Consider the following 25524-nt stretch of genomic DNA (forward strand, 5'->3'; position numbering starts at 1 on the left):
ACTTGGGGAACAAAAGGCAATGCATGAGGGAGTTGTTGCATTACTTCAGAGTCCTAACAATTATGGCAACATCAGTTAACATTAATTGAATCCTTGTTACGTGCCAAAAACCATGCTCTTTACTTGCGCTATCTTATTTAATCCTCACATAAACCCTCTTAGGTAGATAATATTATTATCTACCTTTTCTTGATAACGAAGGTGAGGCCTGGAGAAGTAAGGGACAAGAAAATGGCAGACCTGGAATTCCTACCCAGCTCTCTCCTATAGACTCAGAGCATTTAACCACTGTCCTGTATACAAAAGTTACGTTAAATCACAGACATAGCATTGCTTCTATTCATACCTTAAGCTATTTGTTGTTTGGTAATACATACCTGAGGAAAAATAGGGGTCTAACTCATCTTTAAATAAGCTTATTAAAACCCTTTGTCTCCGTATTTATATGGACCTGGGTTTTTGTTGGTTTTTTTTTTTAAATGTTTATTTATTTTTGACAGAGAGACAGAGTATGAGCGGGGGAGGGGCAGAGAGAGAGGGAGACACAGAATCTGAAGCAGGCTCCAGGCTCTGAGCTGTCAGCACAGAGCCCGACGCGGGGCTCGAACTCACGGACCATGAGATCATGACCTGAGCCGAAGTCGGACGCTCAACCGACTGAGCCACCCAGGCGCCCCTGGACCTGTTTTTCTTAATGACACAACTAATTAATAAACAGCGTCCCATACACCTGTTGGCTGGGGCTAGGAACTTTAAGGTTGCCGGTGTATGTAAACAGAAAGTAAATCTGAGTGCCTTTGACTTTATGTGGAGTGATTGTCCCCTTTAGGGTGGATCCTAGCTGCTAGCTAGTTTCAGAAGTTCTGGTGTTCTTGGATCTTCCTTATGCACCAGAGTACCGGTTGCGGTGGCCTGGAGACTTTCAACTGCCCCTGGATGCTGGCTTTCCTTTAGTCACGCAGTTGGGTCTGTTCTCTATAAGCTTGGTTATGGGAGAGAGAGAGAGGCAAAGAAGCTCTTTGTGGCTTCTGGCTCTTCCTGCAGCTGGGGGAAGGAGTAAAGGAAATTGGACAGATGAAAAGTTTCCAGAGGTCTTTCTGGACATTTTCACCTCTTCTGAGGTTGGGGGGGGTGGGGAACACCCCAGGAGTGAGGGGTACAAAACCGAGCCTTTTTATTCCTTCTTTCTTCAAGTCATTCTCTAACCCTTTCTCCTACACGAAGGAACAGACTGTAATTGCTTAACTTGTTTTCCATCAGCTTTCTGAATGCTAATCTCATAGGTACCACATGTCATAGAAATGTCACTTGGACTCCCTGAATCAGTAACTTCAGGACTTCAGAGGATTCTTGGAACAGGTTTCTTACCTCTCCTGTACTGCTCACACTTCCCACTGCTGACTCCAGAAAATCAACTCCATGCACAAAAATGGCAGAATTTATAGTCACCTATGTAGAACCCCCTCTCTTTTTTTCCACTTATGCTCAAATACAATGCAGGAAAATGATTATGCTTTAATTAAACATATTTCATTAGCTTTTTACCAAGTTTTATGTAATTGCAACACTGAAGTCAGTGTTTGGGTACTGAGGTGTTATACCTACACTTCACCCAGTGTGACTGGCTACTCACAACTTTAAAAACCCAAAGGGGACTCTGCTAATAATCACAGATGATTTTCATTTGAGTATTTGGTTTTGTGTTCTTGTCATGCCCTGATGGTGCATCTTTCTCTTTCTTTGAAGAGTCCAGAAAATGACCTTTTTGTAAAGGTTTGGTAAGGACAACATGGAACATCGTATTTGGGCATGAGAACAGCAAGTCAGTGAGTGGGGATTAGAACCAAGTTAAGGTGGATGCTGTCTTAAGTCTGACTTAACTTTTTCATTATGTTGTGTTAATTATTCTTGGTTTATTTGCCTTGCAGAATGTGCCTAAGCCTGGACACAAGAGAACAGACTCCACTCATAGCAGCAATGAGTCTGAATACACCTTTAGCTCTGAAATTGCAGAAACTGAAGATATGCCATTGAGGACAGAGGTACATTTTAGACACCAGGATGTGACCATGCTGTTATTAACAGAGAACATTTCCATTGTGGGGCAGACCCCATTTGCCCTTAAATGTAACAATCGTTTCAAACTATACTCATAAGTGACTAATGGGTACTTAATTAGCTTATAAATTATTACTTATATTTTCCTATATGTACTTGCTTACTTACTACATATATTTTGTTGTCAATAGACATCTTAACTTTTCATGTAATTTTGATGACCAGATTTTTTTCTTTTACAGTTCCCTTCTACATCTTAACATACCCTATTACAAAAAAACATAGCCTGTCATGAATTTATTTCAGACTGAGGTCAATTGTTTTGTCCTTGAATATTATAAATAACCAATGTCCAAGAGTTTAGCAAATCTGCTGCCTCTGTTTGATGACAGTTTTTACCAAAATAATTTTTTTCCACAAAAATGCAAGAAAAATAGCTTATAAATCTGCCTTACTGTTTTGTGTTATGGTGTATGAAACCAAAATGGCACATTACCGTAACTCCAAGAGTATGGTGACTTTAAGTTAGATTTTTGCCAAACTAATTCTCAGATCTTCTTTTCAAATGTGATGTTAGTTTCACTAATGGATAATTCAGGCACAGCTCTTCTATTTTTATGTCATATTCTGAGAAAATGGCCAAGTCAGAAATAGACTGCTTCTGGCAGAACAGCCAAAGAAAATTGAATGATTCTTTCCTTTTTTGTCTTGGTTTTACTCAGGAATGAATTTTCTGCCATCTAATTGTGTTCATTTTAAGGAAATATGTCATATAGTTGGAATCTATACATACAAGAAGCCTAAGTTAACTGATCAAAGGTCACAGCTTATAAGTGGCAGACCCGGCATTCAAACTGAGGCTGGTCTGTTAGGAGCTCCATTCTTTACTTCCTCCCATCCGGGGACTTTACACTGCAGTTCCCCAGTGCCATTTCTGTCTATAGCTAACATTAGTCTGGGGACCATTGATAACAGCAGTCTGGCCACTGTGTAGCAGAATAGAGGTGGTTCCAGTTATTCGTTGCCATGTAACAAGCCATCCCAAACTTTGGTGGCTTCAAACAACAGCAATTTATTATTGTTCAAAGCTCTTTGAATATTGATTGGGTGGTTCTTCTGCTCCACATGGTGTCGGTTAGAGCACCTCCCAGCCTTAGCTCGGATGCCGAGGTTTTCTTCCTTGGGCTTTTCCATGTGGTTTCTCTATTCAGCAGCATGGCAAATAGGTTCTAAGGATGTAAGAGCAAAAGATGCCCGGGCTCTTAGGGCCAGGCCCAGAACCAACATCGTGTCAATTCTGCCACACTGTATGGTCATAGCAAATTACAAGACCAGCCCAGACTCAGGAGAAGGAGAATAGACTTCATCTCTTTTTATTTTTTTAAACATTTTTTTTTTTTTAATAGAGCTTGACGGTGGGAGGTGGGGGGTGTGGCACAGGGGGAGAGAGAATCTTAAGCAGCCTCCATGCTCAGTATGGATCCCCGTGACCCTGGGATCATGACCTGAGCTGAAATCAAGAGTTGGACGCTTAACCGATTGAGCCACCCAGATGCCCTAGACTTCATCTCTTGATAGGAGAAAAGACATTTGTGTTGGGAGGAATCATTGGTAGCTATCTTTGGAGACTACCACAAAGTTAGACTTTGAAGATTTCAAAATTACAGCCTCTGAGCCTCTAGTGGATATGAAGGTTTTAGGATTGCATGCAGTTGGTCTTAATGGGAGTACTCATTCCCAGCAGTCTGAGGGAAGTATGTTTACAAACTGTTGGCTTCAGTGCAATACCTCTTGAGCAGCTCCTGCAAGGGAGAGGAAAGCCATGACAGAAAAGGGTGTTTTTGCTGCAGATTATTTTGTATTAAACTCAGGGCCAAGAGGCATCTTATTGATAGTTTTTCTTGAGGACATTATGTTTTTAATCTCAAAAACTCTTCTGTGCTTTACCTAATTTTTCTACTCTTTTCAAGTTTTGTCCAAATTCTTCCAGATTTGAGGGGAGGGGTAACCTTTTTGTTTCTAATTCTCACCTATATTCTGCTGAATCTTTTCCCAAATAAGAGTTATTTTAGGGGCACCTGGATGTCTCAGTCAGTTAAGCATCTGATTCTTGATTACTGCTCATGTCATGACCTCACGATAGTGAGCTGAGCACAGAACCCACTCTCTCCTTCTTCTGTTTCCCTACTTGAGTGCATGTGCTGTCTCTCTCTCTCTCTCTCTCTCTCTCTCTCTCTCTTTCTCTCTCTGTCTCTCTCAAAAAGTAAAAATAAATTTAAAAAACAGTTATTTTAGAGTGGGATTTAGTACTTTGCTCATCTCTTTTGAATAATGAAGTATGAATTGTGCTCCAGAAATCACAGACAGATCTGGAGCATTGTATATTGTCCTTCACATGCACTGACCATTAGCAGTAGGTCGTGCACCTGGAAATCTTCTCTCACTAATAGGAAAGACTTTTCACTGAACTAGTCATCTTGTTCCTTGTGATTAAGTACATGCATTTGAAATGTAGCCGGCTCTGGTTAGAAAGGCTATCTTGAACATTGGACCGACTACTATAACTCTCCTTCCTGGAACTGAGTCCATAACTTTAGCCTCAGTCTCTCTGTGCCTCAGTTTCCTCATCTGTGAATTGATATGCTATTATTATTATGTTACTTTATAGTAAGTTGATAATTGAGGTAATTCTTAGAAAGCACTTGCAATGGTGTTTGGTACCTAGTAAGTGTTCGATAAGTCCATGTTTTTGTTCTTATCAACAGGCTTCCAGTGAATATCCTACAATTTTGATGAGGTATGGTCAGGATCAGAAGGATAGAAATCTAGGGGTGCCTGGGTGGCTCAGTTGGTTGAGCGTCCAACTTCAGATCAGGTCATGATCTCACTGTCCGTGAGTTTGAGCCCTGCGTCGGACTCTGTGCTGACAGCTCAGAGCCTGGAGCCTGTTTCAGATTCTGTGTCTCCCTCTCTCTCTGCTCCTCCCCCACTCATGCTCTGTCTCTCTCTCTCTGTCAAAAATAAATAAACATTAAAAAAATTTTTTTTAATTAAAAAAAAAAAAAGAATTAATGTCTTTCTATCTTTGCCAAACCTGTGATTTGTTGTTCACGAGTCAGGCTGTCACCTCCACTGCTGTTTCCCTCTGGAGAGCCCACCTCAGCTCCACTTCTGTGCAGCCCTCCCACATGTGCATCTTCATTGTCAGGTGTTGCATTCTCTTGGAAACTTGGCTTCTCCTTTCTTGGTAGCCATTGACAAATAACCCCAGTTCTGCTTCTGCCCTTGAGCTTCCTCACACATGTCAAACCCAGGGAAAAGGTCACCATAACTTTCTCAGCTGTTGTTAGCAATAATTCCAGAATGACTGCAGACCTACGGTGGTAATTTTATGAATAAGTTCTCTTGTCTTCCTCATTTTCCTCAGATGAGAGACTGTTATTTTTTAGGTCAGTTTCAAAGCTTCACTCTCTCAGAAAAGCTCTGGATGACAAAGTCCTTTCTGAGGAAGGAAAGCAAAGCAAAACCCCAGAAACCTTTGAGCCAGATGGCCCGTTCTTCCTTTTTGCTCATGTGGTGTAGAGAAGACAAATGGTATCTCTTTGACTAGATATGTCATTAGGGCTAAGAATGGACACCATGCAGAGCACTCCTAAATAATTACCAGTCATTATGCCTCAAGCAGTTTTGTGTTCTTTCATTTCCTATTTTAATATTCCTATCTATAGAATTTTGCTTTTATCTAGCAATCAACTAATCCTTTATGTAGTATTTGGTAATATCTGAAGAGTTACCCCGTCCCATTTTAATAAGAAGATCCCTTTTACTTTCTTATTTATTTTTTTAATGTTTATTTTGGAGAGAGAAAAAGAGAGAGAGAGAGAGCACACAAGAGTAGGGGAGGGGCAGAGAGAGAGGAAGACACAGAATCTGAAACAGGCTCCAGGCTCTGAGCCGTCAGCACAGAGCCTGACGTGGAGCTTGAACCCATGAACTATGAGATCATGACCTGAGCTGAAGTCGAATGCCCAACCGACTGAGCCACCCAGGCGCCCCAAGAAGATTCCTTTTAAATGAAAATGCCCATTCAAGGCTGAAAGGAATGATTCCCAAATGATGACATTTTGAGTACAATGAGTGAAATATTATACTCATTGTGAGGTAAAGTCTTTTATTACAGTGTAAAAAAAGATTAAATAATTAAAATTTTCAGGTACACATACATCATTAATAGATGAACAAACATTAAAAACACATGAATGGAATGTTTACATTGTAAATAAGCTAATATACAAGTGTTTATGGGATGTATAGAAATGAGTTTTTATATGAAAGTGTGTAATAATTTCGTGTTCAGGCAGGATGTTATGTCTGTTCTGCTAAGTCAGGACAAACTTTATGGTGAATACCATATACCTAAACTTTTTCTTACTGTTGAACATTAACATTGCAAGAGTGGACAGTAAGCAAAAATCCAGGTCTAACTAGTTTGTGGGTAAATGACCTTGATAGTCTACATATAAATGCCCCACTTCTTAGTTTAATTAATTCTTCTTAGATGTTTTTTTACAACTGGAATAACACTGAATTCGACACTACTGACAATTCACAAAAGACCGAAGATAACTAATGAATATAAAAATGATTCAACCTCATCAAAAGATGAAGAAATATAAATTAAAACTATACTTAAATACCACTTTTGGTCTATCAATTGAGCCTTTTTTTTTTTTTTTAAATCCTAACCATCATTGTACCAGGCAAGGTGTTGGTTGCTTGATGGAAGTGTAAGCTGGTCCAACCAAGTTAGCAGACTTTAAAACATTAATATTTGGATATTTATGTACTAGGATATTTATTTTAGTATATTTCAATAGCAAACGATTAGAAACAACTTCAATGCCCATCAGTAAGGTAATAGATAATCAAATGATGGTACACATGTCAATATAGCTTTTAAAAATTATGGTTTCAAGTATCATATTCTATATTTGGAAAACATTTGTGATACAATGCTAAATTTAAAAGACAATACAAAATTAGAATGAAAATATTCCAATTACTTAAATCTATAGAAAAAAGACTGGACAGAAATTGTAGGTTTTTTCTGGGTATGTGATTAAGGCTTTGTTTTTCTTCTTTGTACTTATTTCCTAAGCTTTCTTCATAAGCTTATTTTGCTTTTACATCAGAAAAAAAAAATTGTTTTAATTGACAATTTGAAATATAAGATTTACTAATCAGTTAAGAATCACACTTTGACCATTTAATTAAGTTATTGTTACTGTTTTCTCTCTTTCTAACACAAAGAGACTCTTTATCCTCTCCATTAAATCCAATGACACAATTCTTTCTCTTCTTACCTCACTAAAAATTCAAACCTGAAGTAAACCAGGTAAATCACCTAAGTCATGATCAGAACTTCCGTGGTAGTGGTTGGTAATTCTTTCCCTTTGCTCACCTTTAGTTAGTGTCTCTTTATTTACACATAGTAGTTCTCACTATGAGTCTGTTTTGGAACCAATTGATGTACTTTTCAAATGCTACTCAGTTATATTTCACTTTACTAAGAGCTATACATGTTTTAGTTTTTCGCTTTTCTCTGTCTGATCTCAATATATTTATGGTATCACCTTTTCACAAATCATTTTTCCTAAATAGAAAAACATGTCATGCTCATTATAAACAATTCTAATATAGAAATGTGTAAAGTAGTCAGGGCGCCTGGGTGGCTCAGTCAGTTAAGCCTCCGACTTCAGCTCAGGTCATGATCTCATGGTTTGTGAGTTCGAGCCCCATGTTGGGCTCTCTGCTGACAGCTCAGGGCCTAGAGCCTGCTTTGGATTTTGTGTCTCCTTCTCTCTCTACTCCTCCCCTGCTCACTCTCTCTCTCTGTCTCAAAAATGAATAAACATTAAAAAAAGAAAAGAAAAGAAATGTGTAAAGTAGAAAATGAAACTTTCCCGTAGCACCTTCCATTCTCCAAGATAACCATTGATGACCTTTTCGAATTTTGTATGCCATGTGCTAGATATATTTAAGAGTCACATGCATTTATTTGTTTGTTTTTGTAATGAAAATAAGATAATAATATAAATACCCCTACAACTTGTATATTTCGCTTAATGCTTTTATCTAGGACATATTTATCCACTCATGTATATCTATTTCTTTTTTTTTTTAACAGCTATAAAATATTTTATAGTGTGGTTATACTATGATTTAAGCAACTCTTTTTTTTTTTTTTTAATTTTTTTTTTTCAACGTTTATTTATTTTTGGGACAGAGAGAGACAGAGCATGAACGAGGGAGGGGCAGAGAGAGAGGGAGACACAGAATCGGAAACAGGCTCCAGGCTCTGAGCCATCAGCCCAGAGCCTGACGCGGGGCTCGAACTCACGGACCGCGAGATCGTGACCTGGCTGAAGTCGGACGCTTAACCGACTGTGCCACCCAGGCGCCCCGATTTAAGCAACTCTTGTATTGACATTCAGGGGTTTTTTGCCCATTTTTTACAATTGCAAAACATGCTGCAATGAACATTTTTTTCTATATATTTTTGTGTACCTGTATAAGAATCTCTGCAGGATTAATTCTTAAACACATATTGCTAGGTTAAAGGGTATACACATTTAAATTTTAATAAGTGCAGTTACCTTGCCCTTTTACAAGGCCTACTTATACTTCCATCAGTATTATATAAGACGCTGTTACTGACACATGGCATTCTCAATCTTTCCAGTCTTTGCCAATCTGACAGGGGAAAGTAGTGCTAATTGTTGCTTAGTTTGCATTTCTCTATTCATTAGCTAGGTTGGATGTGTTATTTATATACTTTTTGGCCATTTATTTTTCTTCTGTAAGTTTGCTCTTTTTTTTTTTATTGGACTGTTCATTATTTTCCCATTGGCTTGTACATCTTCTGGATCATCTTGACCATCTTATGATTTCTGGGGTTTAGGAGCCAAGTGAGAAGAAGGTACCTCTGGACATGTCATTGTTCCTCAAGCTCCAGAAGCGGGTCACAGAGCTGGAGCAGGAGAAGCAGGTGATGCAGGATGAGCTGGACCGCAAGGAGGAGCAGGTGCTCCGCAGCAAGGCAAAGGTATGCAGTGCTCCTCCAGCCCAGGGCTAAGGGCAAATTGAGCTCTGAGCCTGGGACTTTATGTGCAAGTCTGTAATCTCTTCTTTAATGGAAACCCTGCCCAGAAGTACTTTGAGCAGAATTTGGTTCATTTAGTGAGGGCTCAACTCTCCTCACTATTTTCTGTGGAGCAAGGAAATATTCTGGGTAAAAATGTGACAATTAAAATGTAACTACTTATTTATAAAGTTTTTAACTTTACATTTTCCCTAGGAAGAAGAAAGACCACAAATTAGAGGCGCAGAACTGGAATATGAGTCACTCAAGGTAATGGGAAGTTACTGCTCAAGGCTTTGAATATCTTGTTTTGGCAAATAATCTGCTCAGAGCTTCTGTTTTTCTTACAGAATGTCTTTAAGGGCACCAGAAGTCCTAGCTTCAACCTTATTCAGGCCTTACTTCTAGCCTTGTGTTGTTCCTTTTTGTAGATTCTATTTCACATAAGCTAGAATTGAGTCCAAGCAGATCAGGAGCAGTAGCTGCCATTTGAGGCTATGGATTCTAGCGTCAGACTGCGTGGGTTCAAATGCCAGATCTGCCACTATATGGCTGTGTATAAGTGATGTATCTTTTCTGTGCCTCACTTTTCTCATCTATAAAATGGAGATAATGGTAATATTTATATTATAAGGCTGTCTGAAGATTATGTGAAGTAATCCAGTAAACTGCTTAGGATAATGCCCAGCACATAGTTAAGTACCCAGCGAATGTTGGTTGCTATCATTATTATCATCATTTTTAAATGCCTATACTTTATGTATTAGCTCTAATTCTTACAGTAATCTTAGAGCTAATATGTACTTTAGTATGCAAAGTATATATTATGTAAAGTACATATTAGCTCTAATTCTTAGAATAATACTGCAAGTGAGTATTTTAGTTCCCATTTTACAGATGAGAAAATTGAGGCTAAGAGATATAAATAACTTCCCTGAGATCACCCCACTAGAAACCAACAGGAACAGGATTTGAACATAGTTATCTTTGGCTCCAAATTCCGTACTCTAACCACCAAACCCCACTGAAACTACGTATTTGTAGAGGAAGATAACTAGGTATTAGTTTGCTAGGTATTACAGTAGAAACATATTCTGTTTTATTTTTTAGAAACTGTTGCGAGGAGGAAAATGAAGGTCAAGAATTGTCTTCTCAATGGTTAAAGGCAATGTCTATCTAGCAGGCACTCTGTGTCCCAGAGCAGTTAAACACAAGAAAAGGCTCTGATTAAGAAGGAACAGGAGTTCTTAAAATACAAAGCATCTTGGGTAACCCAAGAGTTGAGATTTAAAATAAACAAGAGCGTATTTCTTGATAAAGGATAGATGTACTTGGAGAGCCTGGCTGACTTAGTCGGCGAAGCCTGCGACTCTTGATCTTAGGGTCATAAGTTTGAGCCCCACGGTGGGCATAGAGTTTACTTTAATTAATTAAAATTAGTTAAATTAAATTAAATTAAATTAAAATCAGGGTAGGTTGTGCTTCACTCAGCTCCTTCCTTTGCTTTCCAGAATCAGAACCTTGTCAGCCCTGTGAAGTTTGGGCTATCAGGCTATCAGCTATCAAAACACCCCCAGCTTTAAAATTTTTTCTAGGTTATTAATCAGGTTATTAGTCTTAAATTTCTTTTTCTCAGACATTTTCTGCCTATGTTTATTTTTTACTGTTTTCTCCTCTTGTGAACTATATTCTAGAATAGCTAGAAAACTATAGCAAGGTTTATGATTATAACCCAAGCTAAGAATTAGAAAAGCCACAAAATAGCATAAGGAAACACATTATTTTAAAGCCTTTATGTGTATTTGAGAATTCCTAGGGTTTCCCTAAACTGTCATGAGGGTTTTTGCATTATTGTTTTTTTCAGTAATATTACTTCAATCTGGTCCTGATACGTTATTTCCTAATACTGTGATGTGGAACATAATTTACATTAGTAGGACCTGTCCTCTGTGGATTTGCAACTTCCTACAGCCCAGAACTGGTGGCTACTGCTTCCTTTTGAGGCTGCACATCTAGGTGTAGAGAATCCCTGCCCAGCCCACAGTTTCTTTAGCAGCCCTCCCCTTGAAGGCAGTTAGAATTCTTCCACTGACCTTTAATAAACACTTTACTGATAATACCTCGTATTTGCTTTACAGTTTGAAAAGTTTTTCCTACACTTTATCTTAGTCATTGTCACAACTTCTCAGATAAGGTATTTCCTTTTTAAAGCATGCTTAGAACATTTAAGAGATTTGCTATCAGGTGGGTAGAACCTGATCTTGAATACCAGACAGTAGGAAACTTTCTAAATACCCTAGGTTCGTAGCATCATTTGTTTGAAAATTAATTCTTACCAAAAAAATGTAGTATTTTAAAATACCCTGAAGAGTAGGTGATGGGCATTGAAGAGAGCATCTTTTGGGATGAGCACTGGGTATTGTATGGAAACCAATTTGACAATAAATTTCATATATAAAAAATAAATAATAAATAAGCAAACGTTAAAAAAATAAAATAAAATAAAATACCCTGAAGAACCTTTTGCCCTTTCTAAATTATAAAATGAATAAATCTACTGTTCCTTCAGTAATAGCACTACTTGTGACAGTACTTATGTTTTCGAAGAGAAAAAAGGGTGGCACCAAAGAGTCATCTCTATTATCCTGACTCTTTTGCCTTTTGTACCCTTTGTCTAAAGGACTAACTCACAATATGGGTCATAGAAGACAAGGATCATATGGGATGGGATGGCACAGGCCCATGGAACGTAGGATTGTCATCTCCAGATCACACAAAAATGGACAAATAAAGACATTCTCTGTGGTATGTTAAAAATGGGGCCCAGATCATAAAGTTCCCAAGGATTAGCTTGGTATTTCTCAAAATGTGCTCCCTGGGCCAGCAGCATCAATATCACCTGGTGACTTGTTGGAGGTGCATATTTGTGGATCTCACACCCCAGGGGTATGAATCAGAAACCCCAAGGGTGAGGCCACACAATCTGTTCTTTAGGTGATTCTGATGCACTTTAAGGTTTGGGAAGCACAGCATCAGACCTTAGTGTCCAAGTAAAGACATTCATATTTTCTCTTGTAGAAAGGAGCAATATGAATCTGATTACCAGGTGATGGGAGACTGGGGATAGGAAGGCTCATTCATTTTCACTTAAGAATAGATTACATCATGAAAGAAAGCATTATATATTCTATAGTAGAAAAAAAAGACTATAAATTGTTTTACTGTAACATGTTGACAGGTTTGGTATGGTGCTACAAACCCAAGGTAGTTGCTCTGGAAGAAACAATAAAATATTTTGTCTTTGACACCCAGAACTGTCTCATTTCCACTGTTGTAAGGCCTTATGTGATGTGCTAAACAAGGCAGCATGGTGCTTTCAAATACCTGTCTGCTTTACTCTTTCCCAGCCAGTATCCTGAGACATTTGTATTTCAGTGTCAGAACGCTACTCTGGGCTGCCATTGCCATTGTTTGAGTGGCGTGTGAGAGGGCAATGCTAACTGGTAGCATGGGGATGGCTGGTAGTATGTGAAAGTATAGAGGGGATAAAGGATGAGTGTGGCCATCTGGATGGCGGAAGGAAGAGGTGACCCATCCCTTCCTCCCAACCTCCCAGGACTTCTGCCAGCAACTTCACAAGCCTGTCACACACATGTCAGTGAAGTTTGAAAAATATACTATTTGTTGTCATCAAAACACTGAATGGAATTTTGTTAGTTTAAATGATATGGTAATTTCTTTTATTAGAAGTTGAAAGTCTAAGATTTCATCGCTCTTTCCATTCTGCTTTACAAAGGAAATAAGAGGATGCTACTTAAGATTTCAGGGTTCTATTCATCTGAACCTTCTGTGAGCAGGAGCACTGCTGGGAACAGGACCAGCCCAGGCCTCTGAAGGCTCTGTGGCACTCCCAGGTCAAAGCCCAGCGGCAGGAGCCCAGCCCTGTCTCTGGAACAGAGCCTACCCACTTCCTGAAGGCACACTCCCACTGCAGCCCTGGGCTCCCACCAGCCCGTGTCCCGTGTCCCCAGTCCTCAGCTAACCCCACCAGGCCCCAATTCATTGGAAATAACCTGACCAGCTGCACCCTCATACCTGCCTTTATATTTACCTGTGAACAAAACCTGGGCTCTAAGAGGACTGGACTAAACTCACCCCTTGGGGCTTAGCAATCCCTCCAGGCCTGTGAACACTCCCTAGGCAGGCCCGGAATAAATGTGATTCTGGAATTTGGTTTGATGAAGCAAACTACCATTCACCTTGCTAAATCCCTTTTGATGTCAGCTTTCTTAATTTGAAGAACAGAGATCCCAGTAGAGCCTGGGAAGCCATTCACTAGGGTAACTCTTACAGTCTTTTCCAGCACAATTCTACCATCTTGGGCGAAGAGAGAATTCCAGTGTAAAGTTGAAGATAACAGCAATGAACTATTCTTTGTCTCTTCATACAGCGCCAAGAGCTTGAATCAGAAAACAAAAAACTGAAAAATGAGCTAAATGAGTTACGCAAGGCACTTAGTGAGAAAAGTGCCCCAGAGGTGACCGCTCCAGGTGCACCAGCCTACCGTGTCCTCATGGAGCAGCTGACCTCTGTGAGTGAGGAGCTCGATGTCCGCAAGGAGGAAGTCCTCATCTTGAGATCTCAGCTGGTGAGCCAGAAGGAGGCTATCCAACCCAAGGTAAGCATGAGCAAGTGACCAAAGTGGATGTCTGGGAACAAGTCTCTTTCTTTCTATCCTTTTCCTCCAGTTTATAATGAAGCAAATACTTAGGAGCATTTTTAGTCTAATTAGCATTTAGTCTAAAGGATATTGTCATTTTTTTAAAAGTCTAAATGTTGCTTTAAAACTGTTGAAAATGCCAATTAAAGTGAGCAAAAAATAAATGAAATCCCAAATGATATTCCAAATTTCATTTCTCATAAGCAAAGGGCTTTTAAAATTAATCTTGAAGTAGTAATCTGGCCATGATAAATGTTGATCAGAAGTAAAATTTGGAGTGCCTGGCTGGCTCAGTCAGAAGAGCATGTGACTCTTGGTTTCAGGTTCGTGAGTTTAAGCCCCATGCTAGGTGTACAGATTACTTAAATGAATAAATAAGAAATAAGATTTTACTCTTTTTTTTAAGTACATAAATCCATAAATTGTCTTGCTGTGGGAAGGTATTAAATATGACTTTAAAATTACTTGTTGAAAATAGCCCTTTTAACTGGAAAGATAACATATAAAAGGCTTAGAAATGAGATCATTGAGTAGAAGTTCCATGGAGATGATTTCTGCTCACTTCAGGGAATTTTGTCTAATAGGGTGAGCTGTCCCAAACCGGGGGCTGGGCGGGGGGGGGATGGGTGGCGGGTGAGAGGGGCTGCGTGTAGTGATTCCACAGAAAGGACCCATGCCAGAGGGTATACATGGCCCTTCAAAGTCATTGCTGTGAAGCCTCAGGTAATTTGAGACCCAGTGCTGTCATGTGTTGGTGAAAGATGGGCCTTTTTGTCATTTGCCATCAGAGGGACTCTGGGTAATCATCTTAAAACCTAGCCTGTGTCCCTGCCCATGTTCATGCAGCAAACAAAATGTTACTAAGAATTAGACAATCAAGTAATCCAGCTGCATGACATACCATATGATAAATTAACTGGAAGATCTCAGAGTAATGGTAGTTCTGCATGGTGGTTAAAAATACTGACTCTGGCACATAACATTTGGGTTTAAGAAAGGCAGATCGTACCTGAGAGATCAACACTGATCCAGAAAATATCAAATTCTGAAAACAAGATATTTGTGACTAAATAATTTGGGAGGGAAAAAACATCCCAGCCATAAATAGAGTTATATAAAGAAATGGGCTTTATTATTTTACAACAAATCACAAACCTTTCAGTCTGAAATGAGAAGATCCTGGCAGGGGAATCTTTCCTTTGATCTGGCCCTATACGTCTCACCTTCTCTGTGTCAGTTTGGTTCCCATGACTACCACTGTGGTTGGGCCTTGAGATACAAGCCTGTCTCTGCACACTAGCTGGAGCAGAGTCCAAAATCACAACTCCTCTCTCTAGTTCTTTGGTGACAAAGTGGTATTCTAACAAGAAACTTTAGCTAAAGTTAAGGGAAAGGAAAAGAAAAATGAACCAAGGGACATGAAAACAACCTAGCTAACAGAGCACATAGTTCTGGTATCACACATCCTCACTTACCCAGCTCACAAATACTCTCTAGCCCCTAATGGGATGGCCCTGTCTCCAACTCTCAGGCCCCTGCTCTCCAATTCCCAGCCTACACATGGCAGCAGCTTCTTCTTTGTTTAGAAAAATGCCTGTGACACAGATAAAGACTTTTCAAACCCCTGGCTGTCGCACTCAGTTTCCAGTTGCAGAGACTTCATTTCACAACTCCTTTGCAGGGCAGTAGTGAGTGACATCCAGTGAGCTAGGTGATAATCCAGCCCAGCCATGTCTAGTTTATCTGCTTCACCCCCAAGTATTCTGGGAGGCTTCACTTGGACAAATGACCTCCTATCAGAGCATTACCATAACTCTCACAGACCTAGGATAAGAATTTCACCCCTACACATTAACAGGAGGGTCATTTTCTCACATACTCACAAATGCCCTACAATTAGAAAAACCAAAACAACTCAAATAGGATTTCAAGCAGTTTTTCCTGAGAAGTGAGAACTATCACATATGTATATGCTAATGTCCACCTCATGCCAGTTCCATGAATACTAATTTATTTACAGAGTTGGTTTTAGGAGAGACAACTCATGGGTTTATTTTACAGTTAGCTTTGCTCTGTTATGATGGTGCTCATTGATGGGGTTTATTTATGGAACTAAGGGCTTATTGTTTTCTCCATTTGTTCTTTGTGCTTGCTGGCTTGTGATTTTCAGGATGACAAGGTAATTACAAAATTAAAAAAAAAATTAATAAATACCTTATTTAACCCTAAGTTTTATTTCCCCAATATATGCAATTGATGCTTCTGGCCACCAAGTCTGTTTTGATATTTACAAATTAATTTTCTATTTGACCCTTACGTGTGTGAGAAGTCAGTGGAAAAATGATGTAGTAGGCTCCAGTCTGGACAACAGAGAGGTCTCCGTGGCTTCTAATTCAGAGTTGGCTCTCTGACTCACTATAGTAGTTATGGTAGGCCATCCACAAGCATGGGGGCTTGGAATGGGAGTCCCGTAACTTGGAGCACACCTAAAAGCTCAGTGTGTCCTGCACTCTTGTCTCAAAGCTCTGAGTTTGTTGGCCAAGGGTGAGAAAGAGCCTCAGGAATGGAGTACAGCCTTCCTGGGAAGGGTAGGATTTTCCTACATGGTGCAACCATTTCTGAACTTCTGGTCACTAGCTTGAGGGGAGACAAACTTTGAGCAGTGAGTCAGGGATTTCCTAACACTTGTGGTCCAAGTCTGATCCCATGCCCCAACCACCACTTCTTAGCTAAGATGGACCAGCTGAGGGAAGGACTGGCTGCTTACTACCAGGAAAGCAGCCTATCAAGAAGTTTATCTTTCCTTTACATTAGTTAATAGGATCAAATTACCTAATTTACTGAAAGTTCAAAACTACATCATATAGGTGTTCAGGTATCAGAGAATACATGTGGCATCATTTAATATAGGGATTGGGTCTTTCAGAGTTGCTACTTAAATGTCAAAAATCTGAGTACATCCCTTTGTAGAATAGAAAAATTTTCTTTCAGGGAAAGAGAAAAAAAGTTTTCTATGAAATATGTACTAAAATATTTAGAAATAATAGGTAAAGAAATGCTCTATGTGGTATTTATGGGAAAGATTTTTAAAATTCAGTAAAACATAAGCTCTTGTTAAAGCTCTTATCAGATTATATTTGGTCTTCTCTGAGGATGCATTTATAAACTTACAAAAAAGACAGCATTAGGAGAAAAGTAGGATTTTTTGAAGTGTGTTTCTTAGCAAGATCTGGTCTTGAACTTGGAACTGGTCTCTAAGATCATGGTATTCGAAATGTATTCTATTAAGTCCACTTCATTGTGAGACCTTGCTTTAGAGCAAACATTGACTAACAGATCAGACATATACTAGTTAGACAAATAGGATGGTCCCCTGTGTTCTAAAGTGTATTATTCTCTAGAAGCCAAAGAACAATAGTTCTTAGTCTATTCTTGCCCTGATTTAGGAGAGACAGAGAGTAGCCAACTAGAAGCAAGATGTGGAAATTACATTGGTTGTCAGACAGATTAGACTAAAAAGGAAAAAAAAAAGGAATTAAAAATGTTGGCAGAAAAGTGCTTTTTATACAAAATCATTAGTAATGCTGACCTGCTAGATATGTATTTCAAAAACTTATGTACCATACTATAATGTAACAGACAGAAAAAGAGTTAGTTGAATAACAGCAGATGGTAGATATTTACAGGGAGCTAAATCATTCCCATTTATATATATTTAAATATGTGAGAAAAAACTTCTAATTTTACTAAAGCATATCATCCACTTTTTTGTACTGAGCTTTTAATGGAAAGATGAGGTTTATGTCAAACTTTACGGTGTTTTACTGGGGCATTTATTTTATTATAACTAGATGGCAAGTAGTAGAAAGAATAGTTTTGGTCTTTGTTCATTCAGTGTTGCTTGGTGTTTTTACCTAGTTATTGTTGTAATACTTTATGTATACTTGGAAATATATCTATATCTTTATATATTAAGTATACATATACTTTATATATATATATACACACTTTGAAATATATATATTTGTGTTATTATATAGCATTAGAACAATTATCAGGCAAGGACACTAAAGAGCTATTTAATGAAATATATATATATATATGTGTATATATATATATATTTGTATACATATATATGTATATGTATATATATATATATACACACACACACACACACACACACATATATATTTTTACACATCATGTAAAATACACACAGCCCATAAGTGATTTTATTTACAGGACACTGGTGCTCTAGAATCTCACCACCTTTGTAGTAGAGCAATAGGGATTTTCAAGAGAGGGACTGAAGGTGTCTCTTGATCTTAGCTGCCTGTGCCAGACCCTCCTCTGTAGTTGCACGGGGCCAGGCCTGGCACTCTGGTGGGACCAGGAGCTCTGGAGGAACACATAAATCCTCTCTTCTGGAGGAAAGAGCAATGTTGTGTGTGGTCTAAAGCTTTCGAGTTGACTGTTAATGTGGAAATGTGTCATTTCCCCCTTCAGAATACAATGACAGATTCCACAATACTTTTGGAAGATGTGCAAAAAATGAAAGATAAAGGTGAAATAGCACAAGCATACATTGGTTTGAAAGAAACAAACAGGTAAGCCCATTTTCTTTTTATTCATTTTGGTTTAATCATAGTCATGTGTATCTTTGTCTTTAAGCCAGTCTTTTGTACAGTAAGTCAAAGTGTTTATATAGACATCATCTGACCTTTATTAGACACCATCTGACTTTCAGAGGGAATTCAAGGTTTCTAATAAATTCCTCATTAAAATCTCAGTTATAATATTGAGGTAGCATTATTGATGAGAGGGGTCAAGGGGAATGAATGTTCTTTACATCAAGGGATGATATTTCTGTATTATTTAGGGTCTTAGCCTTGAGAGGAAAACCAATTGCTCACTGTTGGACTGTCTTGGGTAGTCACTTTCATATTTTGTTCAGGATGGTTGGTTATTTGTAAAGGCTTATAGGGGCAACTTTAGCTTTCGGTAATTGAAATTCAGAGTGGAGAGAAGTGAGGAAGTGTCTGGAATCATATCAGTGTTGGCCATATCATTCTACAAGAGTACTTGGATGGGACCCTGATATTTAAGACCAAGTATTTGTCACATTTCCTAAGGTGTTTTGAGAAAATCCTAACTCTGATTTTATCTTATTTACCACAAACACAAGTGAAGTTATAGATGGCACTTAGCACCCAAGAGCTTTGGATAGTCTGACTGAAGGTACAGGATTTGCACAGCCACTAAATGATGAAACTTTACTAAAGACTTCCCCTGTAGCTGAGATTATCACAGAGTGAAGTCTCATCTCTGCAATTCCTTCAGCCTTCCTACCACCCCCACTTCCCAACAGAGCCTCTTTGCCTTTGAACTCTGAACTTACAGGCTACATGCTTAAGAGAACATGTGATGATCACAGAGAAAGATGATTCTGGGGATTTGTGTTACAAGTGTGCAGTCTAAGTCTCCTGCTGTGTCGTATCAGGGCTAGTATACAGAAATACTTTACAGACTAAAGAATATTGCCATACAAAATTTAAGGTACTGTTCTTGTTTTATGGGTAAGAATGGAGAATGCTTAAAAAGTATTGGATTAAACTTAAATTTTAATTTATGATATAAAGTATAAGCATAACTTCTATGTAAGAATGTGTTAGTATAGAAAGAGCTATATTACACTGTCCACCCATCCATTCTGCTATTCCATCACCAGAGATATGTATTGCATGCCACTTTCATGTTAGGCCTTGTGTCACACACTGGGAATATAGCAGTAAGGAAGATAAATGTAGTTCTTGCTTTCACAGAGTTTGTAGGCTGTTGGGGAGACAGCCAAGACAATATGGACATCACTCCAATGACAGTCAAAGTTGTTGAAATGTTTTAAGTAGGAGAATGATATGATATTGGAATTTTAGAAAGCTAGCCCTAGCTTTTATGTTAGAGAACAGATTATAGTAGAAAGAGATTGAAGGCATAAAAACTAGTTAGGAAGCTATTACTGTAATTAAATGACTGATTACAGTGACTTTGATGTGATTGGTGGCAGTTGAGATTGAAAGGGGACACTTTGAAAGATACATAAGATACATAAGATGAAGTCAGTAAATCTTGTGGCTTGGATGTGCGGGTGAGGGATAGGGAATTATGGAGGGTGGCTGTCAAGTGTCTGCTTGGATACTTGGTTGGATGTGGTGATGCCATTTCATGATCCTGGGTCTGTAGTGTGGGGAAGTTCAGGGTGGAGATGACCAGCAGATTTATAAGTAATGAATTTAAGGAGCTAGGAAGACATCTAAGGAGAGAAATCCATAGGCAGTTGAAAATATAGATCTGGAATGGAAGAGGTATATAGACTGAGATACAAATTTTGAAGTCATCAACATATAATAATATAATTGCGACCATGAAAATGGATAAACTCTCCAAGGGGAGATGGTAAACAGAAGAGCATTCTCTGGCCTGTGCTTTATGTACACATCATATAAAGAGAAGTCTAGTAGGAAGAGTAAAAACCTGGACTCTGGAGTCAGATAGCCCTGGGCTCTGCTACTTGCCAGCTGTGTAACCTCCACAGGTATCTTATTTCTAAGACTCAGTGTCTCCCTTTGCAGTGTCGCAAATGATACATGATGGGTTACTAGGAGAACTAAATGAAATCATACACGTGGAAGGATGTAGGACAGTGTCTGATGGCAAATACCCCAAAATATTATTTTTATACTCCAGGTAGAAAAAAACCTGTACTTGACTTTGTCATTATTATTTATTATTTATACATACTTTTATTAAAATGTGTCACATCTCTAAAAGAAAAGCAGTTTCTCCAGATCTTAACGTTAATTTTTGACACAAAAAATCTTTTTAATAATCATGTCATAAAAGCTGAGAACTTAGGACATATACTTATTTATAAGTTACCCCTATAAGAATTTCTTAAGACAGTTTTAAAAATAGGAAAGCAGATTTTATTAAGTGAAAACCAGTTTCTACTTAGAAGACTTAAAGCTTCATTCATTTTGAAATGGATTGTGAAGATTGCCCCATGAAGACAGCTGACGTTTTTGTTCTATGTGTGTGTGATTGTCATGCTTGGTCTCTAATATAATATGTGACATATAAGATCACTCTGCTAGCTGAATAAAATGTTAAAAACAGAACCTCTTTCTCACCTTTTCATTCATTTCAGATTTTGCAGAAAAAGTGCTTCTCACTCCTTGATTGTATTTTGTTTTACTTTCTACCCATTGACATGTGATGTTATATGTTACCCATTTTTTAAAAAATTAACCAAAAATAATTTTTGTGATAATGTCTTAAAGTCATTTGTAATTAATAAAAAAAAGTCTCATTGACTTAATTAAGTATTGGAATACCATGTGCTGCTCTTGTCCATCATCATCTCATGACCGTCCTGTATCCCTTTGTGTTTTGCATTGTTGTTCCTTTTGCATGGAAGATCACCTGCTATGGATTGCCATGAGTTGAATGAGGATGGAGAGCTGTGGCTGGTTTATGAAGGGTTAAAACAAGCCAACAGGTTATATTTGTCTCTTCAAAATGGAATGTTATTAATTTGTTTCTCTTACTAACAGTGTCTTCCTGACTTTAACTTCTATGTTTCTTATACATTAATTGTCTTCCTGGGTAAATTTCAGCAAAACTTAGAACATTCAGCCAACACCTTCTTAAATATCTTCTCCACTAAAGGATGCAATTAAAGCTGAAATGGATTGATAGTGAATATAGGAGTTGCGGGCCATAAGTGAAGGATCTTTCTTTCACACACTAAAATTTGTGAATCTCCCAGTAGGAGTTGGGAAAAAAGACAAAACCTTTCAACTAGAGCCCAAATTACCGTAGGAGAGATTAATACCTATTACTTAGTGGTTTCTTGTTTGGAATAATGACTAATCTAAAGGACATAAGCACCTGTGGCATTGAGACTGTGCGGTCTTCTATATTAGTACCATGCTGCCTAACAGCAGTGTTGAGTGCATAATTTGGCCTTCTATGTGATTCTTGTGAAATTCTGATATGTGAGACCACAAATCAGGGGGGGTCTCCTGCATTGCTGCAGTTCAAAATAATTACCTAAACTCAACACATTACATGTGTTTAGGGGAAAGCAAAATAAAATTGAAACAACAGCAGCTTTCTAACGTAGACATTCATCTGCTCTAGGGATATTTGTATTTTTAAAATCTCATAAAAATACTACGTTAGTAATTACATTTTTAAAATACTTAACTTCTTTTTCAAGGAGTTCCTGCTTATTCTGCTTTGTTTGTTCTAACCACAAGCCATCATTATTAACTTTGTGGTGTTATTCAGATTCCTTTGAAATTTTATAATTACTAGATATTTTCAGTCTGTTGTTAACAATTTGCTTGCAATGGCATCACTAACTTTTGCCCAGCAGCTGATAACAAAGGGGATTAGGATAAAAGGACGTCATTTCTTTCTTTGTGTTAGTTAATTTGTAACCATAACTTGGTTCTGTGTTTGGAAAAGGGGTGGATGTAGGAGTGGGGGTGCATCGTAAATGGGGGGTGCTGATATTCTCACCACCAACACCCTGGTCTACTTACAGGCACAGCTGACTTGCATGCTTGCTCAGAGAAGCAGTAACCACTTTGTTCATCCTATTAACATCTCTGTTCTAAAACCATGTCTTGTTAGGATTCTGTTATTGATATGGAAGTTTATGGGGAAGAGAGAAGATGACAAATTTAAAATGCATGTATATGAAGTTTTAGAACGATCTGCATTTGGGAAAATCTGTATATATTTCAGAGTCACACTCGAGCCTTTCTGTCCTTCAGAGATAAGAGTAGAAAGTAGAAATGGGACCCTGGGCGCACTCTCTGCCTGAAATTAGTAACACTGAAATTCTTAAAGGCATATTTAATTAGATTGGAAGTTTGTAATCTTGCCCTCTGCAGTGTAGAGTTACTCTGTGACAAAGGTATTGTCTTTGCCAACTCAAATGTAAATGTTGTAAACCAGATTAAAGCTGTGTCTTTTAAATTGATTATTTTAGTCATCATTTCTTACAAACTTTTCAAAAGAGCTTAAACTTTTCTATTTGTTAGAGCCTTTGAAGATGATATATTTGTAGCAGGGTCCACAATTCAGAAAGACACAAAATATGAGAGCGCTTGTTTCCGTTGCTGGCCCTTGTTTGAGCTTCTTGACTTTAATGAAATCAGAAGTTACACAAACTCTTCCTGCCCTTGCAAGTGAGCACAAAGTGTCACACCCACCGAGCAGAGACTCAGGTGTCCTCTCCCTTTTCAACCTGTGTGGCTTCTCCTCAGGCTCCTGGAATCCCAGCTCCAGTCACAGAAGAGGAGCCACGAGAATGAGGCTGAAGCCCTGCGTGGAGAGATCCAGAGCCTGAAGGAGGAGAACAACCGGCAGCAGCAGCTGCTGGCCCAGAACCTGCAGCTGCCCCCGGAGGCCCGCATCGAGGCCAGCCTGCAACACGAGATCACCAGGTTGACCAATGAAAATTTGGTAAGGAGAGGCGCCCAGGTCCGTGCATTCCTTAGTAGGCAGTGCCTGGCCCTCCAGCACGGTCCTAGTTTCTTTTTGATCAAACACATCCTTTTTGACTGGGAGAGACTCATTGCCTCACACATGATACCCTCTTTCTCTAGCAGAGATGGAGTAAGGAAAATGTGATTGTGTTGGTAGAAATGAAAAAGGCACGTGCACAGGTTGTGTTTCTGACAGAAGGCTCTGGCGTGTCTGAGCATTCTTAGACCTAGCTTGGAGGGTCTGGGAGATATCCCCTGACTGTGTGCTGGGCTTTTGCTATCCTTGAGAACTCAGGTGACCTCCTTTCTCCACTTCAGCTTCAGACCCTGCCATTATAAGGAGGTTGTTATGTGGTTGTCACAGTAGAGACCAGGAACAAGCTCTTTTGACCTTTGGTCCCTAGGCAGCCACGAAGGCCATTCCTGCCTCCATCTCTAGCAGACAGGTGGGGTTGGAGTGACGGTCAGGAAAGGTGGTTGGCAGAACGAAGCAGGGGCTTTTGGTGGACATTGGATAGCGTCAGCATACCTGAGCCCAGGTCAGGGTGCAGGGACATCAGGATTCAAGTTTATACATTTTTTATTCTAACAGAAGTGCAATGAATATTTTTTTTTTCTCTTGCCAGATTCTGAGTGCTGGCACAGAGTCCAAGTTATTTCTTACTCCTTTTTTTTCCTCTTTCTTTCTTTTACAGGAAATATTTTCTAAAATATTTCTGTCACAAAATAACTTATTACAGATTTTTTAAACCTACTTAAGTTTAATAAATATATTTATTAAATTAAAAGTCATTGAAAAGTTATAGCTCCACATTTCTACATAAAATCTATATTGTCGTGTCAGCCTAGTTTTGAGAAAAGCTATTAAGACTTGGTAGTGACCGGTCTTTTTTGTTGTTGTTCAGCGTTTAATGACCTTTAATAAAAATAGTTTGGATTTTCTCTGCAGATTTAACAGTCTGAATTACCACTCCAAAACTCCATTAGTGATCATTTATGTTACAAATAGTTTTCTAGTGTCATCTATTCACCCACCTTTTATTAAATTAGACACAAAACCTAAAAGTATTCTTCTCACTGTCTGTCCCTCTGAGGATAGCTTGCTGCATGAGGCTCTGTTGTGGGAATGGGAGAGGCAAGTGACAGCAGGTGTTGGACTCTTTCCAGAGTGACTGAAATATTACTAATTCATGGGAGAAAGTATTCTGAATCACGGAATATTTTTAAAATGTCATTTTATTACTCTCAAGTGTATTGTTGCTTAAATTGAATGAACAGTGCTTGAATGCTTAAGTATTGATAAATATGCTAAATTATAATGATTCATCAGTGTATAAATGCTGTGCTTGTGAATGATTATCTTAAAATACAAGGTGAAACCGTGAAATCAAGATGCTTCTGGATGGCAAGTTCCCAGAGTCTTTTTTTTTTTTTTTTTTTTTTTACTAAGTTGATTCACCATTTTTTTTGCAAGCTTGTCTGCAGGATGAATTTTCTTGGCAGTTTTTCATAGCTAATAGAAAAGTAAATCAAGCTTTCAAATTCTAAGGGGAAGAGACTAGTTAATGAGTTTCTCTGAGTTTTAGAAAAGCCTCCTCAAGTCAGCTGCTTCTCATACCTCACTCTGGAGAATGGTTTCAAACTTAAGTGTAGGGAATAATGCACTTTTCAAAACCATTATACAGTTTCTCATTCGTAATTGTGCATTTCTTTAGGAAACACTTGAGCAGAATAGTAAAGCAGCAGTGAGATCTAGGCTTAGTGTTCTTAGAAACCCTACCCTGCGTAACCCTCTTACCCACCTGCCTCCCAACACGAACACAAAGATGGCCTTTCTCCCTCCTCTTGGAAGCATACTCCACAGGCCTTCCCCATGCTGCCTTTCAGGGAAAGAGGGCACGCAGCTTCTCACCAGCCTTTACAACTTCAGACAAGAGTGCCACCTTGCCGTGATTCTCCCTTTCACTTCATTTGCCTTCTTGCCCTTGTCACTACTGCTGACAGCGGAAAAAAAAAAAAAAATAGAGCAACTCGTGAGCAGGTCTGAG

General features: G+C 38.7%; 1 protein-coding gene across 5 annotated transcripts in view; it reads left to right on the forward strand.

Moving 5' to 3' along the window:
* MYO5A (myosin VA) overlaps positions 1–25524 on the forward strand; it is a 188904-nt gene that overhangs the window by 143889 nt on the left and 19491 nt on the right. For 3 of the 5 annotated variants that reach the window (XM_047075091.1, XM_047075093.1, XM_047075092.1), the window contains exons 25-31: positions 1929–2042; positions 9020–9163; positions 9416–9469; positions 13650–13877; positions 18426–18526; positions 21394–21474; positions 23255–23453. In XM_047075091.1, the coding sequence (XP_046931047.1) occupies positions 1929–2042; positions 9020–9163; positions 9416–9469; positions 13650–13877; positions 18426–18526; positions 21394–21474; positions 23255–23453 (921 nt within the window). The remainder of the gene's footprint in view (positions 1–1928; positions 2043–9019; positions 9164–9415; positions 9470–13649; positions 13878–18425; positions 18527–21393; positions 21475–23254; positions 23454–25524) is intronic. The other 2 variants (XM_047075094.1, XM_047075095.1) reach the window with 1 other exon arrangement.

This window comes from Lynx rufus, unplaced genomic scaffold, assembly GCF_022079265.1.
Source record: "Lynx rufus isolate CCGP_SWC_20201006 ecotype Redwood Valley unplaced genomic scaffold, mLynRuf1.p SCAF_13, whole genome shotgun sequence".
NCBI classification, from domain to species: domain Eukaryota; kingdom Metazoa; phylum Chordata; class Mammalia; order Carnivora; family Felidae; genus Lynx; species Lynx rufus.